Source organism: Phodopus roborovskii, unplaced genomic scaffold (genome assembly GCF_943737965.1).
Source record: "Phodopus roborovskii unplaced genomic scaffold, PHOROB, whole genome shotgun sequence".
In the NCBI taxonomy this organism is placed as follows: Eukaryota; Metazoa; Chordata; class Mammalia; order Rodentia; family Cricetidae; genus Phodopus; species Phodopus roborovskii.
In genome coordinates, this window is record NW_026126407.1 from 45091480 (window position 1) to 45110582 (window position 19103).

The 19103-nt window shown below is 40.0% G+C and overlaps 1 protein-coding gene across 4 annotated transcripts in view; it reads left to right on the forward strand.

Annotated features, from left to right (window-relative positions):
• The window catches only part of Ranbp17 (RAN binding protein 17), a 289784-nt gene that overhangs the window by 241091 nt on the left and 29590 nt on the right, over positions 1-19103 (forward strand). For 3 of the 4 annotated variants that reach the window (XM_051180973.1, XM_051180974.1, XM_051180975.1), the window contains 2 exons: positions 1130-1268; positions 17891-18057. In XM_051180973.1, the coding sequence (XP_051036930.1) occupies positions 1130-1268; positions 17891-18057 (306 nt within the window). The remainder of the gene's footprint in view (positions 1-1129; positions 1269-17890; positions 18058-19103) is intronic. The other variant, XR_007834268.1, reaches the window with a different exon arrangement.

The following is a 19103-nucleotide window of genomic DNA, read 5'->3' on the forward strand; positions in this document are numbered from 1 at the left end:
TCATGATTAAAAAAAGGAAATACAGGATCAAATGCAGAATTTTCCCTTCCTTTCATTCTACCCTTTAGCTTCTTGCTGTTTGGCCTTCCTTTGTATTAAAATTTTGGTATGGCAGACAGTGTTAAATTGAACATTGAGTAATCTGATAAGTGCTTTGAAGATGTGATTTTTTTTTATTTTTATTTTTTTTTTTTTTTTTTTTTTTTGCCTCTTTTCTGCTATGACATTTAGCTTCTGTGATGATATACATCAGTGATCTTTAAACTTTGAAACCTTTCAGAAATGTCTGGGATACTTTCAGGAAATGCGAAATTTCTACACTACCCTGGCTTTTCTCATCAGCAGTTTTTCTTTAAAACATTTTTGCCAGTTAATATAGAAGCTGTTGTGTGCTTGTTGTGTTCTCAGTAAGTACTTGTTAAAATAACCAAATTCAGCATTGGGTCAATTGATACTCTCCCATCTGCCCCGAGAAGTTTCATAAATGATCTGAAGAGCTTGTGTGAGAAGTGTTCCTAGACCTTACAGTGGACTAGTGTGCAGCACACCTCAAGCCAAGGTGTGATGCTTCCTGTAAGGAGTGAAATGCTCACTGAACATGGTACCTGTATGACAGCAATTACACAGTAGAAACTGGAATCATCAGTTACTATGCTCAGCAGCCTCATTGAGAGGACTTTTCACTGCAGTTGTAGTCCACCAAGAAAACTGGTTTCACTCAGGCAAACTGTCAATAATTCTCAAACCTGAAGGTACCTAAGACTGTATTTATTATATATGGGGAAAAAATGCTTTTTCAAACCTACATTTCAAAGATTTTTATTGAATGAGTCTGAAATAGGGGTTAGAAAACCACATCTTGAATAATCACACTTATGGAGATGTGGTCTCACTAGATGCTATACTGCGCTAGGTTATATTTGCCATGAGTGTTATACCTTGATACTGGTTTATGTTGTATTTGACATTTCCCAGGTACTTTCTCGTACACTTGTCTCTTGTCTTTCGAATATGATAAATAATAAATCATTTACCAAATACTAATTTAGTTAAATGGGCCTTGTACAAATATTGCAGACTGACATGCCATATCCATGTAGCTTGACATTTACTCTATCTCTTTGTGTAGCAATATCGGAAACTGAGCCAGTCTTATTATCCACTCCTGGAATGTCTCACCCAGGATCACATGAGCTTCATCACCAACTTGGAGCCTCCTGTGCTCCTGTATGTACTCACATCTCTCTCAGAGGGACTCACCACTCTTGGTAAGGATCATAGAAAACCTTGTTCTCCATGGGAAAATCTTGACTTCATTCTCCTCATGTATGTGTCACTGAGTTTCTTGTTGGATGAAGGAAAAGAAATGTTATCAACCCAGCCAAAAGGTTATTTTACAAGCTATTACTTGCAAAAAGGAAAATACACTTAATATTTTGGTAATTTTTTATCAGTTTTGAGATCAATTCAAATACTATCACAGTCCAAAAAGTTCTAACAGGTACATACAGTAAAGAATCACAACAGTGTATAAAATATTTGCATCACTAACTCCATTATGTCCCCATCAAATCTATACCTTAATGCTACTCCAAGGAAACTACTGTCTTTCTAGATTTTTATGTGGACTCTTAAAATAGGAAATCATTTGTATCTTGTTTCTTTTGTTTAACATAATACCTTTGAGAATCATCTATGTTTTCAAAACAGGGTTTCTGTGTATAGCCTTGACTGTCCTGGAACTAGCTCTGTAGACCAGGCTGGCTTTGAATTCACAGAGATCCACCTGCCTCTACCTCCAAGTGCTGGGATTAAAAGGTGTGCGCCACCACTGCCAGACTTGGAAACAAATTCTTAATCAGATGTTTTACAGATAATTTCAGTCCATGCCATGTCTGTGTTTTCCTATCAATATCGTCTGAAAAGGAAAAGTTTCTGTTTTAAGGAAATCCAATACTTTAGCCTGAAGCTATAAAGATTTCCCATTTTCTTCTAAGAGTATCATCAGTTTGGCTCTCGTGTTTAAATATATGACACATTTAACTTTTACTTGTGTTATAGGGATCAAGCACAAATTCTTTTTAAAACATAAATATTTGATTGTTATAAACATTTTATCTTTTGCTTACCTTTTACTAACTATATATCCTAATTTCATACTAGGTTTTACATGCTGTAGTACAGTCCTTTTAATATTTTTATCTTAAAAATTATTATAACATGAATTCTTTGTCTTTTCATAGAAATTTTAGAATTAACCTGTCAGTTGCTTGTGTTTCCCTCCCCACCCCCAAACAAAAGACTAGGAACATTTTGCTTAGGACTGCATTGAACCCTGCAGCTCCTTTTGGAGATAGCAGGCATATTAGCTATATTCAAGACCACTTCTGAAAAATTCCTTCGTTCTTCTTCTCACTAATATCTTCCTTAATTATAGCTTTAAACCTGAGTCTTTTGTTTATTTTGCTTGATAATAACCACATATTTTAGGTTTGTGCCACTTAAATGGTTTTGTTTTGGTTTTGGTATTGGTGTTTTGCCTGTATGTATGTCTGTATGAGGGTGTCAGATCTTCGATATATGAGTTCTGGGAATCAAACTCAGTTCCTCTGGAAGAGCAGTCAGTGTTCTTAACCACTGAGCCATCACTCCAGTCCTTAAATGTTATTCTTAAATTTTCTATCTTTCTTTGCTACCTAATAGAAATAATGTATTTTTTTAGGTATTGATGTTTCCAAACTTACTAATTGTGCTATAAATTAGCATAATATTTTAGATTTCTTAAATTTTTCTACATAGATATATCAGCAACTAAAGCTTTAATTCATCTTTTACACTTTATATACTATCTAGGACCTGTAAAACAGTGCTGGGTTAGGTTGGGGTTAGGAAAAAAAAACAATAATGAATAGAAGGGATCATACCATATACCATTCTGTCATCTCCAGGATGGGAAAAAGCACTGAGTCTAATAACATTCATGTAATGTTAGGTTTCTCATTAGATGCTTTTTATCCTAAGAATGTGAACAATTTCCCAACAGATTACAACATTGTGCTCCAGCAATGCAGAAAGGTTCCAGGTCCTTCTTACACCAATAATTATGAGGCTTTAAGTGTAATTTTCTGATATTATTATAATGAATAGCATTAAATTAACCTTATCAAATATTTTTCCTATAAACTGATGCTGGTTAGTTTCCTATCAGTGTGACATAAGCTAGGGTCATCTGAGAAAATAGAGCCACAGCTGAGAAAATGCTTTCATCAGAATGGTCTGTAAGCAAGCCTGAGGGACACTTTGTTAATTAAAGATTGGTATGGGAGGGCTTAGCCAATGTGGAGATATCACCTCTGGGCAGGTGGTCCTGGAAGGTATAATGTTGCTTGATTTTTCTTGTCCCACCAGGTCCCACCACCCTTCTCAGGCCCAAATAAACACGCAGGCGCTATATCACTTATAAAACTGTGGGCCAATGGCTAGGGCTTCTTATTGGCTACCTCTTTCTTAATTATTAACCCATAACTACTAATCTGTGTATTTCTACATGGCCTTATCTTACCAGAGAATGCCTGGCACATCCTGTCCTCCCATTCTCTACATGGCATCCCCCATCGGTATAAGAAAGATAGCTGAATGAGAACTGGAGAGCAAGCCAGTAATCAGCATCTCTTCCGTGGTCTCTACTTTAGTTCCTGCTCTGACTTCCTTCAGTGATGGAGTGTAACCTGAGATTTGTAAGCTAACATAAACGCTTTCCTCCCCGAGTTGCTTTTGGTCATGGAGTCCTAACTAGAGTAATACTAGTAAGAACATAGAGGGGGTTTTAATGCTAATGTACTGCATTAATGTTAATGATCATGCTCAGAGGTTAAACCAACAATGCATTCTTGGATTCAGGTAATAGAATTTTGATACAGATTTTTTCATTTATATCAGATATTGGTATATTCTTATATTAATATATTCTATAGTTCTTATATACTGTTCTGTTTTCATAACCCTGACATGTGTGAGTGTTAGTCTTATGCCTTCATTATATGAGATGAAGTTTCCTCCTCTGCTGTCTCAGTTTTGCATAGACTTGGACAGAGATTGTTTAATGTTGAATAGAATTCTCCAGTTCAACTGTCTCACTTAGATTTTCCTTTGGGCAGTTTTCAACCACAAACAAATTTCTTCAATAGCTGTTCCAGTTATCTCTTATATCATCAGGATATTTGGTTGCTTGTGTTTTTGTCCATCTTATCTAAAGTTCCTTTTACATCATTGCATAAGATTGCTCATAGTATCTACTGTTCTCCGGTGTATCATCTGTCTATAATAATCTGCCCATTGGTTCATGTATAATATCCACCTGCTACCCAGTGTTTATGTATCATCTGTCTGTCTATAGTCTCTACAGTGATGCCCTGATGCTGATGGAAATTGTGCCCTCTCTTCTTTTTTCTCATCATCATTCTGGCTATAGTTACCAGTTTTATTTGCAAAGTTTTCATTTTGATGATTTTTCCATTTTCTGATTTCTATTTTACTGAGTAGTTTTCTTTGGTTCACTTGCTTTCTCTTTTCTAGTCTTGTTTTCAGATGAACATATAGCTCATTGATTTTAGACCTTCAGGTCTTCATTTGTAATACATACACTACATCAGTACTACTATGAACGTGTCTCACAGATCAAATGTTTTCTGATTATTTTTTGTTATTCAATTTTAAAAATACTTTTTCAAGACAGGGTTTTTCTGTGTAGATTTGGTTGTCTTAGAACTCATTCTGTAGACCAGGCTGGCCTCAAACTCAGAGAGATCTGCCTGTCTCTACCTCCTGAGTACTGGCATTACTGAGTAAACCACCACCACCCAGCAATTAAAAATATTTTAATCATGTTTTACTTATTCTTTGAGGATCTCATAGCATGTGCATACAGTATATTTCTGTATCCACCCCACCCAACATATCCCCTTCCCAACTTCCTATCTTCTTTTTCTTACTCTCTTGAGTAACCCGCTAAGCCCAGTCAGAGCATGTCCGCACGCTCATGGATGAGGACCATCTATTGGAGCTTGGAAAGTATCAGTGGACACCCCAAAAGAGTAACCACTGTCTCCCCCAGCAGCCATCAACTGTAGTAGATCATTGGCTAGATGGGACTCTTGAGTCTCAGCCCAGCCTTTGCTTGAGTTGTGACTGGCTTGATCTTGCGCAAGTAGCCACAGCTACTGTGAGTTCATGAGTTCATTGTCTATGTCATATCCAGGAGACAGCATTTCACAGCACTCCTCCATATCCTCTAGCTCTTAATTCTTCTTGTCCGCTTTTCTGAGCTGGTCCCTGTGTCTTAAGAATTGAGAACTGGATATAGATATCATGTTGATCAGTTTTGAGCCTCTGCATTAACCACTTCCCAGGGCAAAAAGAAGCTTCTTTAACCAAAGAACAGTTCAGATCTGTGGGTGTAAGCATGAGCACCTGGAATGTAGACAGTACAGCCACATGTTGTCCCCTGATTGTCATTTGAGCAGTGGTGGTACCTTTAAATCATGTTGCTTAGTTTTCAATTACTTGCACATGTTCTTCCTTCTGTGTAGTTTGTTTGTTTTTGGTGCTTCCTTCTGTGTAGTTTGTTTGTTTTTGGTGTTAGAGGCAGGATTTCTCTGTGTAGCCCTGTCTGTCCTGGAACTCACTCTATAGACTACATTGGCTTCAGAGATCTACCTGCCTCTGCCTTCAAGACTATGATTAAAGGGGTGCGCCACCACACTTAGAAATTCAATGATTTTTTTCCTTAGCATTTTAAATTCATTAAGACTGTTTTATGGTCTAAACTCTCATGAACTTTACACAAGTAATTGTAATGAACTTATGTTCCATTGCAGTGAAGAGCATTTCTAAAGTGTCAGATCTAATTGATTGATGGTGTTCCAATAGTCACTCTTCTTCCATGCTGGTTGTATGATTTCTTTTACCTACTTATTCTGTGAACTGGCAATAGAAAACCACTACAGTCTGGCTATGGTTACAGCTTTGTCCTGGTCTCTGCTCAATCCTATCAGTGTGTGTAGTAAATACTTCAAGGCTTCTGTCAGATGCATGGGTATTTGAAATTACAGTATTCCTTTGATGAGTTTACCTTTTAATTATCACAAAGTGACCCTCATGATCTGTGGTAATATTCTTTTCTCTGAAAGTTCTGTCTGATAATATCTTGAGTTTTCTTATTACATGTATTTATTTGGGGGTGAGGTGCATGTGCCATAGTGTTCATGTGAGGATCAGAGGATGGTGTTCAGAGATCAGTTCTCTCCTTTGACTGTGGAGGTGCCAGAGAGTAAACTCAGGTCATCAAGCTTGGCAGCACTGAGCCATCTCACCACCTCAGCATTCTTTTTTTTTGTGTGTGTGTTATAAAAATGCTTTATACTTAAAATTGATTATTTCTAGAACATACACATTTCTTATTTCTGCTATAACTATCAGAAACTTGATACCTTAAAATATAATGTATCCCCTTACAGTTTTACACCTTACATGTCTGGCCGGAGTCTGAATTAAAATCAAGATGTCAGCAAGAATTCATGTCTTGTGAGATACAGGCAGGCATCTATACTCCCTGGTTTGTGGCCCGTTGTCTCTGTCACCAAACTTTACTTTTTTTGTTTGTTTTGGCTTTCAAGACAATCTCACTGTATAGCTCTGGCTGGCTTGAGCCACAGAGATCTGTCTGTTTCTGAGTCCCTAGCACTGGAATTAAAGGCATACATCCTCAAGCCCCACCCACTGCATACTTTAAACAAGCAACAGTCTGTCTGTTTACAGCCCTGCACTCCCATTGCACAGGTGCTCTGAGCTCTTGAAAGCCTGCAGCTCACTTGTACTGTAGTCATTTCTATTGTGCTTTAGTCATTTTTATGGTGTTTTGTCAAGCTCACAAATTTTTTTCTTCAATATTTAATCTATCAATGTTGTACTTTTTATTCAGATACTATAGTTTTATTCTCTAGAAATCCCATTTCTTTACGTGTGTGTGTGTGTGTGTGTGTACACATTATGTATGTACATGCAAGTGTACCCAATAGGATATCCCTTTGTTGCCTGCACTGACCATGAGCACTTGGGCCCCAGCAATCCCCCTGCCTCAGCCTCCCGAATATCTAGTACTTCACATTGTACCATTACATTAAGCTTTGGTCTTTTTTATTTATATCTTTCACTTTCTCATCAAGCTCATGCTTTCTCTTAACTTTGATACTACTTATAAGTTTTGTAAGTTTAGGTGTTTGTCTTGTAAAGTAATTTCTATGTTTTCCTACTAATATATTTTTCTTTTTATGGATCTGATATTTTATGGTCACCTTGACTTTTTATTGGATATCAGATATTGGGAATTTTATTTTGTGTAGTTGATTAAAATTTTGGATTTTGTTCCTTTTTAAACATTTATTTTTATGTACGTTGGTGCTTTGCCTGCATGTGTATGCCTGTGTAAGGGTGTCAGGAACTAGAGTTATAGACAGTTGTGAGCTGCCATGTGGGTGTTGGGAATTGAACCCAGGACCTCTGGAATAGCAGTCAGTGCTCTTAACCACTGAGCCATCTCGCCAGCCCCAGATTTCATTCTTTTAGTTGAGTGACTTTGGGGTTAATTTCATTCATTTCAGCTGGAGTGACAGCATTCATATTGGAGTAGTTGAGTCCTGTACTAGGGCATGTGCTTTGGGGACACTCTGGTACTACTCATGTGTTATGTACTAAGGCATAGTGCTTTGGGGACTACAGTGCTGCTTATGTGTTATACTAGGGCATAGATGGCACTTTGGGGACACTGCATTGCTACTCATATTATACTAGGGCATGGGCTTTGGGGACTCTGCAGTGCTACTGGTGTGTTATAAGCTGCTTCAGGAACTATTGCAGGCCTTTGTGATAACTAGGAATCTTTTGGCCTCTAGCTTTGCAACTCTAGTAAGTTTCTTCTCATGTTTGCAAGGAAGACAGGAGAGAAACTCCCTTACAGATCTCAAACTGCCTCCATAATCCCCCATACTCTGGCACCTTATACACAGTTGTAGCTGCCTCGGTCACCATATTTCAGTCTGTTACTTTTAACTTGGTAAGACCACCTGGCTGTATTTGGGTTGCCCTTCCTGTCCTGCAGTCTAGACTGCTTTGGGCAGTATGCTACAGCAATTGTAGGTATTACCTCGTTCATTTCCCTCTCCTCTGGTTTAATAGCCCTGTACTTGTTGTTGTGCAGTAATTGAAAACTGTTTCATATATTTTGTCCTGTTTCTGGTTGTTTATGGCAGGAGGGGAAATCCTCATAGCAGTTAGTCCTTCGTAGGGAGAAGCAGAAGTCTTGTCTTTTGTTATTACAGTTTAGCTTGACATCCTGTTATCTTACATCATAGTAACACAACGGGTTTTGAATCAGTTGCAAGCAGATGTTAGTGTGTAATATTAGTCAGGCCTATGATCTGCATTTCAGCAAGGCTCTCAAGAGTCTTGACAAAATAGTATTATAAAGGGTGCTAAACTTCAAGTCCCATTATTGCTGTGTACACAGTAACAATGGACACATGCCATGTGACTGATTCTGTCATGGGGGCTTTTGTGTTTTTTTTTTTTTCCATACTCTTTTTTTTTATTTAATTTTATATAACAAAGTCCAATTAAATGAAAACAAACATTTATACACAATATTTGGGAATTTGGGCGTTGTTCCTTCCAAACTACTTCCTGCTGGTAAGGGGCGCTGTCTTGGGGGATTCGAAGAAGATTCAGATATCCTAGCTGTAGTCTGTAGGGCTGTTTTGTCCAGCTGTTTGGAATGTAGGATCAGCTTGTACTCTGTTTCAGGCGGTCTGGTGTGATCAAACCACATTAGTCTGGAAGGAATCCACATCTTTTCATTTTCTGTGGAAACAAAAATAGAAATACTTTTCCCCAGTAACTTGTTCTTCAACTTAAATTTTGGAGTCAAAGCGTTTTTTTTTTTTTTTTTTTTTTTTTTTAATTTATTATTTTACATGTCGATCCCAGTTCCCTCTCCCTCCCTCCTTCCCTCCCTTTTGCCCTCTCCGCCCTCTCCCATGCACTCTAAACACCCTCCCCTCCCAACCCCCCACCACAATACCATATGTAGGGGAATGCCATCCAGTTGGGGTCATGTAGATCTGACAGGTCCTGTGAAGTAGGGACTAGGGCTTCTCTCCTATCTCTAGAATAAGGCAGTTATCCCTCCATGGGGGATATGTTTGCAAAGTCCTTTTGTGCACCAGGGATACATCCTGGCTCCACTGTCTGAGGTCTCTTAGACTGCTCAGACCTTCTGGCTGAGACCCATATTCAGGGGGGTCCGAGTCAGTCCCCTGTTGGCTTCCCAGCTATCAGTCTAGTGGCCCTTAGCTCCTCCTTGTTCAGGTAAGCTGTCTCTATGTACTTCTACCGCATGGTCTTGTCCTCTCCATCTGCTTCTGGGTTCTAGTTCGGCTCAGTGTTTATGTATGGGTGTTTGCTCCTGTTTTCAACAGGCATTAGTTGAGGACTCCATGGAGATGTTAGTTGTTGATCTCACTCTCCGGGAAGGGCATTTATGATAGCCTTTCCATGGAAGCTGAGATTGTTAGTTGGGAGCAGTCTTGTAGTTCCCTCGACCTTTCTTTGTGTTCAACTTTATCTTCAAACCAATATTGGCTCCCTCTTTTATGTTCTCTCTCTCTGTCTCTGTCTCTCTCTCTCTTTCCTATTTTCCATTCCTAACCAGGCTCAATCCTCCTGGTCGCACATGCCTTCCTCTCCTCCCTCTCATTTTCTCCTACTTCTCTCTCATGGGGGCTTTTGTGTACACTCATTTCATTCTCATGAACATCTTTTATACCAAAAGTGGGCAAAGTGTTCTAGGAGCCCTATTTGTCCTCATTTCCTAGGCTTCTGAGGGACAGGAGTTAGTGTTTTATTCTTTATATTTTCTTTATCCTTTAAGAACTTCATACATTATATTTTAATCATATTCTTTCACATCCCCTAAGTCTTCCCCAGATCCTCCCATCTCTACCTACCCACCCAACTTCATGTTCTTTCTCCTGTTATAAAATCAAAACACATATATGCATACACACACACACACACACACACACACACACACACACACACACACACACACCAGGATCTGTTTTATGTTGGTCAACTGCTCCTGAGCATGAGGTCTGCATGGGAGTATGGTTGATATACCCAAAAATTACCCCATTGAAGAAAACCAAATTTCCCTCCCCCAGCAGCTGCCAATTGTGAATAGCTCTCGTTTAACCATGGGACTCTGTACCCATTTCACCTACTCCATGCTGTGGTTTTGTCTGCCTTAAGCTTGTGTAGGTCTTGTATTTGCTGTCATGGTCTGTATGAGTTCATATGTGTGACTGTTGTGCTGTATCTGGAAAACACTTTCCCAGAAATCATCTACCCCTCCTTCTACATAGATCTCTGAGCTTTAAGGGGATTATGTGATAATGACATCCATTTAGGACTAAGCACTCCAAAGCCTCTCACTCTCTACACACTGTCCAATTATGGGTCCCTGTATTAATTACCATAAACAGCAAGAAGAAACTTCTCTGATGAGGATTGAACACTGCACTGATGTGTAGATATAGAAGTGCGTCATTACGTGTCATTTTATTGCTGTGTTCATTATCAGACTGGTAGTAGGTTTTTCCTTAAGCCTATGGCCATCTCAGATTCTTCCTCATTAACTGTTTCAGGATATATTGCATCTCATGGAGCAGTCGTTAAATCCAGTTTTTTAAAGTAGTTGGATATTCTCCTAACATTCATACCACATTGCACCGATGGACCTATCTTGCAAGCAGGTTGTTATTGTAGCTCAAAGGGTTCATTACTGGGTAGGACTGGTGATTACTTTTCTCCTCTGGCAGCATGCACAAAACTTTCCGATTCTATGAACACTAGCCTATAGGGACAAAGCTTCCAGTTAGATTTCTCTTTGTTCTGTGCTGTATGTATGTGTTGTTTTCAGTAATAGTGTCTTACCATCAAGCTGTGGAATGTAACCAGTAGCATTAGGAATACCTAGCAATATTTGTGGAAGGTTGCCTGATGGACCCCTTTGGCCAATAAAGGATCAGAGTCTTGATCACTACTTTACTCTCAGGTCCTATAAAGTAAGTGCTTGCTAAATACCTACTGAAAGAATTAATTTGGTAATATTTTCAGTATGTAGATGAGAGAACAGTATTGCTCAGAAAGTGGTGTCTATGAATCTTTCCAATTTCTTTTCATCACACCTTCCAGCTTTGACAGCTGGGTACCTGGTAGATGGGGTTATCCTTGTATTTATGGTTTTGCCTTCAACCTCTTATATTGTCACAGCTTAGGTGACTGACAGGTGAGTTAGACCCTGTGCCTTCAATAAAGATTGAATGTTGAGAAGTAGCCACTTGGATTTTTTTTCCCTCTTGCTATGATACACAAGCAAAGATCTTTTACAAGTATAGAGCAAGCCCAAGGCTCACAAAAAGCTGCTTTTAGTGATTCTCAACTCATTTCTTCAATAATTAGCACTCATACAAATATTATGTACCAAGAAGTATTCTAGACCTTGACAGTACTGAAGGAAGTAAGGCATGAAGCTTGTAGTTTAACGGTGAGTGGTAAACAATAAGTAAAATAACACTTATACAAGAAAATATCAAGTCATAAGTGCTAAATAAATAATTTAGGTGAGATAATAATGTCTGAAACAGCAACAAGAGAAACTGTGTGGTGGGAACACAGTCCAAGCGGGAATAAAGGGCAGATAGCACCAAGTGCTAAATGGGGAACGGCTGGATTGGCTGGCTGAGTTTGGCTGAGCATAATTACTTGCCTAGGAAAAGTGAGGGCAAGCAAAAAGTTCATTCAAATGACCAGACCTGTTTATTATCAATAAAATTATGTAAATGTAAATGTCAAGGTATGTATGTTGCCATTCCTAACATTTTTGAATGGAATGTTCAGTACTGATATACTATTACTAGTGAAACACTGAAGAAACACTTTAGAGTTTGGAGAGGTTGTGCTTTAGTCTTTCCCACCACAAATAGTGCTATCGAGAGAAGACAACTGTGGATTAGTTTTGTAGATAGGCTTTGTGTTTAAGGGCTTGAAAGCTTGTGAAATGCTTAGGAAATGAAAAGGGGGAAATGTCATGTGGGGGGACATGGCCACAGTCTGTATGTGCTGTGTATCCTCGTGAAGCATCACAGTGCAAGTATGCACTACACACTATGGAAGCGAAATATGTGTCCAGAGCTAGTCCTCCGCCGCGGTCCTTTTGTCTTGGAAAATGCCTTTAAGACTATGTCTTCCCATGACCTTCGTCTTCCCTTGTGCTGATGAGTTTTGAGCTGAAGCCAGGTTTCAACTCTGCCCCATTATCATCTTCCTGACTCTATTGTGCAGCTCTTGTACACAGTTAACTTTTCAGAGTAGCTTTCTATGGTGGGTCTTAGTAAGCAGGAGAGCTATTAACGATGCATGCACTTCCTGTGGAGACCTCTTGCAGGAGAGCCAGAGCACTTGTCTGTCTCAGTGCCAAACAGTGAGTTGCTAGAGAGGACAAAGTGCTTAATAGGTGTCAAAACAGTTCCAGACTTGTCTAACTTACAGATATAATCCTTTTCAAAGTATTCAAAAAAAACAAAAAACAAAAAAGTAGCATGAAATTTAAAAATTCGTTTGATCTGCCCATTCTTTGAGAAGTCATTACTTGACTCTCACATGATTGCTTCCTCTGCAGATAAAGAAAAGGTAATGCTAATGCCTTGTCTTCAGCACTGTCCATCCTGTTTTGACCAAATGCCCATGATCCTTGTGATTCTACACATTTAAAACTACCTGGAAATAACATTTATCCTTTTCAAAGCCCCAACCATAAATCAACCATAATGGAAACCCTCGCTTTTATTGCAAAGCTGTGTGCTCCAACCTTTGAGTCTAAAGTGTTTACCTGGCTTTTCTACAGCTGACTCAGTGGATTAGACTCTTTTAATGCAACTTGCATGGCAGTATGGTCACCAAATTACTTGACAACTTTAAATTTTGTGCATGATTGATATCATATTGCTCTCTACTTAAATCAGTTTACTTTTGTGATCAAGGCTTCAAATTTAGAAAAATGAAGGCAAGAAAAACAGCTCAAGAAGTAAATGTTTGTTCCTGGGCTGTCTCCCAAAGTTAGCAGAGCACAGGGTTTCTTCCTACAGAGCACCCTTGGGTGTGGGGATGATAAAGAGTAAGTTAGCTAGTACATAAATCCCATAGTTTTGAGATGCCAGGGAATGTTCCTTTCTTAGAATATTTCTTGCCAGTGTTGGTAGTGCACTGGCCAGCCTGATCTACAGAGTGAGTTCCAGCACAGCTGAGTCTCCACAGAGAAACCCGGTCTTGAAAAACAAAAACAAATCTTACCCCAGTGTTTTACAACTGTCCATACCTGTCTTTAGACCTTCTTTCAACCTCTCATTCCGCCGGATCCTGCATGGGCTTCTATCATCCTGTCCATGTGTCAGAAGCCCACAGACTTCCTCCTTTCTATTTCCAGGATGTTTTCAAGCTGGGGCGTTACTTCAATGCTAAGTATTACTAAGCATGGGCCATACCTTCTCTTGAATAACTTCTCAGGTTAACTTAGCTCCCCATTCTTAAAGTCACTATTTCACCTCTGATCTTCCAGACAATCATGCCTCAAGCATAATATGAATAAGAAGCTGTTTTTCAGCTTCTCAACCCCCAACCCCACCCCTGCTTGTCTTTTTTTTTTTTTTTTTGAAACAAGATTTCTTATAGCCTCAGTCACTCAAACTGCTGATACTCTTGCCTCCACCTCCCAAGAACAGGAATTACAGGCATGTGCTACCTGGCCTCGCCATCTGTTTATTTTCTGAGGCTACCTTATTTGCAATTTTTGTTTCTCTTAGTCAAAAATAGCCAGGGATTGTTGTGTCAACGTGACATCATTAACCAAAAAATATGGGTAGTATCATACTAACCTTATTATGATTCTAAATCACTGAAATGTGATAAACTAGGGAATTTCTAGATTTTAGCCCCCTCCTTGCTCCCTTTCTGCTTCCCCTCACTCCAGGGCCTTAAGCATGCTAGACACGTACTGTTCCACAGAGTGGCACCCACAGCCTTTTCTCGTTTTAAAAATGCAAACAATACCTGATATGCTCAGTATTTGTTAGAAGTTAGATGAGGATTCTGTAAGAGTTCTTACCTGGGATGCATGATGGCTTAGGTCTATCAATCGCAGCACCCGAACTAAGAAGGTACATTCAGGAGCAACAGAAGTTCAAGATCATTCTTGGCTACCTAGCAAGTCAGAAGATAGCCTGGGACATGTAAGACACTGTCTCAAAAGAAAAGAAAAAAAATAAGAACCTACAGAGTTGATAATTGTAGTGTACAAAGGAAATTGTAAGCAGTTGCATAAATGGTTGTATAACAATTACTTTCAGCCAGACAGTGGTGGCACACCTTTAATCCCAGCACTTGGGAGGCAGAAGCAGGTGGATCTCTGTGAGTTAAAGGCCAGCCTGATTCAAAGCTACACAGAGAAACTTTGGGGAGGGATGGGGGGGGGACATCTCTGTTGACTTTCAAATTAAATATGAATATCTCCACCCATTTTGGGATGCTGTCATGTAGGAACTCAACTTACTTTGTTAACTTTCTTTCATGATTCCCCATACATTCTTGCATGCAATCTTATCCTCCAAAATGCATCCTCCAGTTTACTGTGAGTGGCAGCCCAGTAGTAACTGCAGTTTGAGTTTCAATCATGGGGTTGTTGGTTTGTTTTGTTTTGTTTTGTGGGTGCCAAGGATCAAACTCCAGGGCCTCATGTACTATAGAAGTACTGTGCCACAAAGTCAGCACCACCCCCATTTTTTTTTTAAAACATTTGCTGCCTGTGTATATATTTGCTTAGTACTTGGTTTTAATATAGTTATTGGCAGTACACATTCATGGTCCAACTCCTAATTTACTGTCCACCCTGATCTTACAGTGCCCTTGGACAAGTCACTTAAATTCTAAGCCTCACCTATAAAATGAGAATAATTATTACAAGGCTGATAAAGATTAAAAGCAATAATCGATATAAAACATTTAACACTGTCATTAACATGTAGTAAGCCTTCTGTACATGTCAGCTATTTACTGGTGAAGTCCTTTTGCTCATTCAACTGTACAGAGTATTTTACAGATGATGAGGGGAGTAAAATAGCGCTTCCAAGGTAACAGTACAATGGGAATGAAGGGACTAGACCCTCACCCAGCCCCCAGCTTTAGCAGCCATAACAGGCTGCAGAAAAGACATGTAGGCCTCTGACTCAGCACATGTCACTGTACCGAGTAAGGTTTTTTCCTCCCACCGCCACTCTTGTCCCGCCGCCGCGCCAGCCCCAAATAATACACAGAGACTCTGTATTTGATATTATGCTGTTGGCCCGGTTACTTGTTTCTTATCGGCTAGCTCTGTGTTAATTATTAACCCATTTCTATGTATTTCCACGTGGTCTTACCAGCAAGAGGCGGCTGGCGTTTCTAGTCTCTCCAGATTCTCCATCTTGACTCCCCCTTACTCTTCCTCTTTCCTCCTTGTCTCCTAGTCCCTCCTATCTTCCTTTCCTATTGGCCAACAGTGCTTTATTCATTAACGAGTATAAGAAACATATACAGAATGACATCTCCCATCATGTCACAAAAGAACTCCAGGACAGACCCAACCCTCCCCTTAGTCTCCAGGAGGCTTAGCTCCTGGAAACTATGCGTGGCCACAAAGAAACTCCAGGAGAGACCAAATCCTCCTCTTAAGCCTCCAAGATACTTAGTTCCTGAGAACTATTGGCATCTATGAATAAAAGACCACCTGCAAAGAGATGGACAAAACCACAGAAACCACACAATGTTCCCATCTGTAGCCAGCCAATCAAAAGTGTTGACAGACCAGTTGCCATGCCAAAATATGACTCTGGAAAATGTATTCCCCTAATTGTTCTCAAATGTCAGCCAATCAAGAACTGACCCATACCTCTCCCCACCTGATGATGTAACCCTATAGTTTTTGCCTTCAAATACCCCAACAGTGGCGGGGGGGGGGGTGGGGGCACTTCCTCTGGTGGCTGCTGTGTCACCTAACTAGACGAGGAACCTGCCATGGTTGGGTAGAGCAATAAACCTTATGTGTTTGCATCGGTGAGTCTGCTCCTTGGTGGTCTTTTTGGGGTCTCATGAATTTGGCATAACAGGAAAAGGTGGGATTAGAAACCATACAGCTCCACAATCCAGGGCTCCCTCCATGTTAACTCCTGTTTTCTGCCAAAAAACTTCCTCCTTGCATCTCACAGAAACAACCCTTCCACGTTATCTCAAGACATGCCCTTCATCTACCTTACTTTGGTCATCATTAAAACATGATCTTGTTAGACCCTAATTCCAGGGTCCTGATGGGCCGATGGGAGAGCCCTTTGAGACAAACACCAAAACAGGAGATGCAATAAGCAAGAGGTGTTTATTGAATGAGTGCACTGGGGTGACAGCAATCTCGGGGAAAGCTGCACACCCCTCAAAGGGCTTAGGCTCTTTGTGCCCAGCATACATGCATGGGCACAAGATGATTGATTATAAAGTATGAGCTCATGTTTGAGAGATCACCCAGGTATGACCTGTTCTTATTCAAAGGATAAACCATAGAATGACTTGGAAAGTCCCCATACTGTCCATTGGCCAGGAGTGACCCAAACAGGGCTGTTCATCTGGAATCATTTGTTCCAGGATTGGGGGCCTATTTCCTTGTTGTGGGCCAAGACCTGTGAGAAACTTTTTTCATACTCTGGCTTTCTCTTGGCTGTACATTTAGAGCCTTCAGTTATTCCACAAAGGTTTGATGATTCAGTAACTAGCCCTATTTAACAAGATCAGTCTAGCATATAACCACTAGCCCCATCACCACAGTAACCTTTCTTATTCTCATAAATGTCTGTCTTTTCCTCCCATGTCAATGTCCATTCTTTATGATTTTCTATATTCCACTTACAAGAATTATTCTTCTGCCCCTTTCCTACATCCTTGCTCTGCAAACTAAAATCTTTCAATCTTTCACTTAAGATGCAGCAGTTAGGGCTGGGGGGAATAGCTCAGTTGGTGAAGAACTTGCTGAGTGCGGCTCCCAGCACCCTTTAAGAAAACAAACATGGTATACATTTCTGTAATCCCAGCTTTGGGAAGGTGGATATGGAAGATCCCTGGCATTTGCTAACCAAAACAGTAAGTTTCGGGTTCAGTAAGAAGTTGTTGCCCCCAAAAATGAGTTAGCATGTAATTGAGTAAGACATTGGATATCAACCTCTGGCCTCTGTACTTGTGCGTGCATGCACACACGCGCGCACGCACACACACACACACAAATCAGCAGCAGTATGTGACAGTGTGACTCTTTCATGTATCGTTTTATACTTCAGTGATCTCTGTGGAAAGCCATGAACTCTTTGACAACAGAGCAGGGTTTGCACCTATTTCCTCTTTGGAGCCATTTCCCCTGAAGTACTTTTCACTAAGTAGATGGCTTAATAACCAAATTGAACAGAGGTTGTTCAAATCCCAAATGGGAAATTCTGTCCAGTTCAGACCAGGAATCATTTTCTTGCTAGTGTTTCTCTATGCCTATAATAGATATAGGACTTAAAGAGAGAAAGAAGCCAAACCCCTTCTCTCAAGGATTTAGAGTTTCACTGAAGTGCCTTGAAGTCCTAACTTTTTAATGGAGACAATAATTAAATGGACAAACAGTTGAGTAATGGGAATGAATTATTACTTATTGTTTGTACAGATACAGTCGTCTCCTCCAGCTGCTGTACCAGTTTAGACTACATGGTTACCTACCTCTTCAAGCACATAGCAAAGGAGGGCAAGAAGCCGCTTCGATGCAGAGAGTCTATGCAGGCTGGCCAGAGGCTATTACACTTTATGCAACAAAACCCAGATGTGCTGCAGCAGGTAACTTGGCTAAACATGTTTCCCAGAAGCCATTCTGGCCCCTGTACTTACATAAATGCTTGTCAAGATGTTTAGCAATGATTCTCCTTGATACTTTTCTCTGACAATAGAGAGTACACTGGCTTTAGGGTTACCCACCCATAAAAATCCCAGTGCTGTTCAGTTCACTGCAGAATTCAGAAGCGATAGTTCTGAGACCTAAGAACAGTGGAGCAGAACTCCTCCGTGGACCCTTGGCCAGCACTGCTGAACTATGCATGAGGACATGGCTGCTAGAGCACGTATGTGCTAGCTCCTGTGCCTTGCAGACAACTTGCCAAGAGCTATCCATTCATGAAAGTGTAATTAGTTGTTCTTGTGTAAGATTAGGAGTCACACAGTTCAGACATTAGGCAGTGTTCCCAAACATTCGGTTAATATGTGATAATTCTGTGTTTTCAGTTTTGTTTGTTTGTTTGGGGTTTATTTTGTTTTCAACACAGGGTTTCTTTGTAGTTTTGGAGCCTATCCTGATTGCTCTGTAGACCAGGCTGGCTTGAACTCACAGATATCCACCTGTTTCTGGCTCCCAATTGCTGGGATTAAAGGTGTAAGTTATCACCACCTGGCAGCAGTTTGTTTTCAGGTTTTTGTTTTTTAAGATTTATTTATTCATGTCTTTTATGTATATGAGTATCCTTTCTGCGTGTACACCTGCATGCCAGAAGAGGGAATTAGATCCCATTGTAAATGGTTTTGAGCTACTATGTGGGTGCTGGGAATTGAACTCAGAACCTGTGGAAGAATAGCCAGTGCTCATAACAGCTGAGCCATTCCTCCAGCACCCAGTTGTGTTTTGTAACTGTCTAACACAAGCTAAGTCCAATCTGAGATACGACATGCATAAGAAATGAAGATACATGCCAGATTTATTCCAAAGAAAATAAAGCCATTTTACAGATATACTATCACTATGATTGATGCTTGTACTTCCACAAAATTTAGGAAATATGTATGCTGTTTTCAATTTTATTTTGCTCAGGTTATGTCCATAATAGTCTGATTTT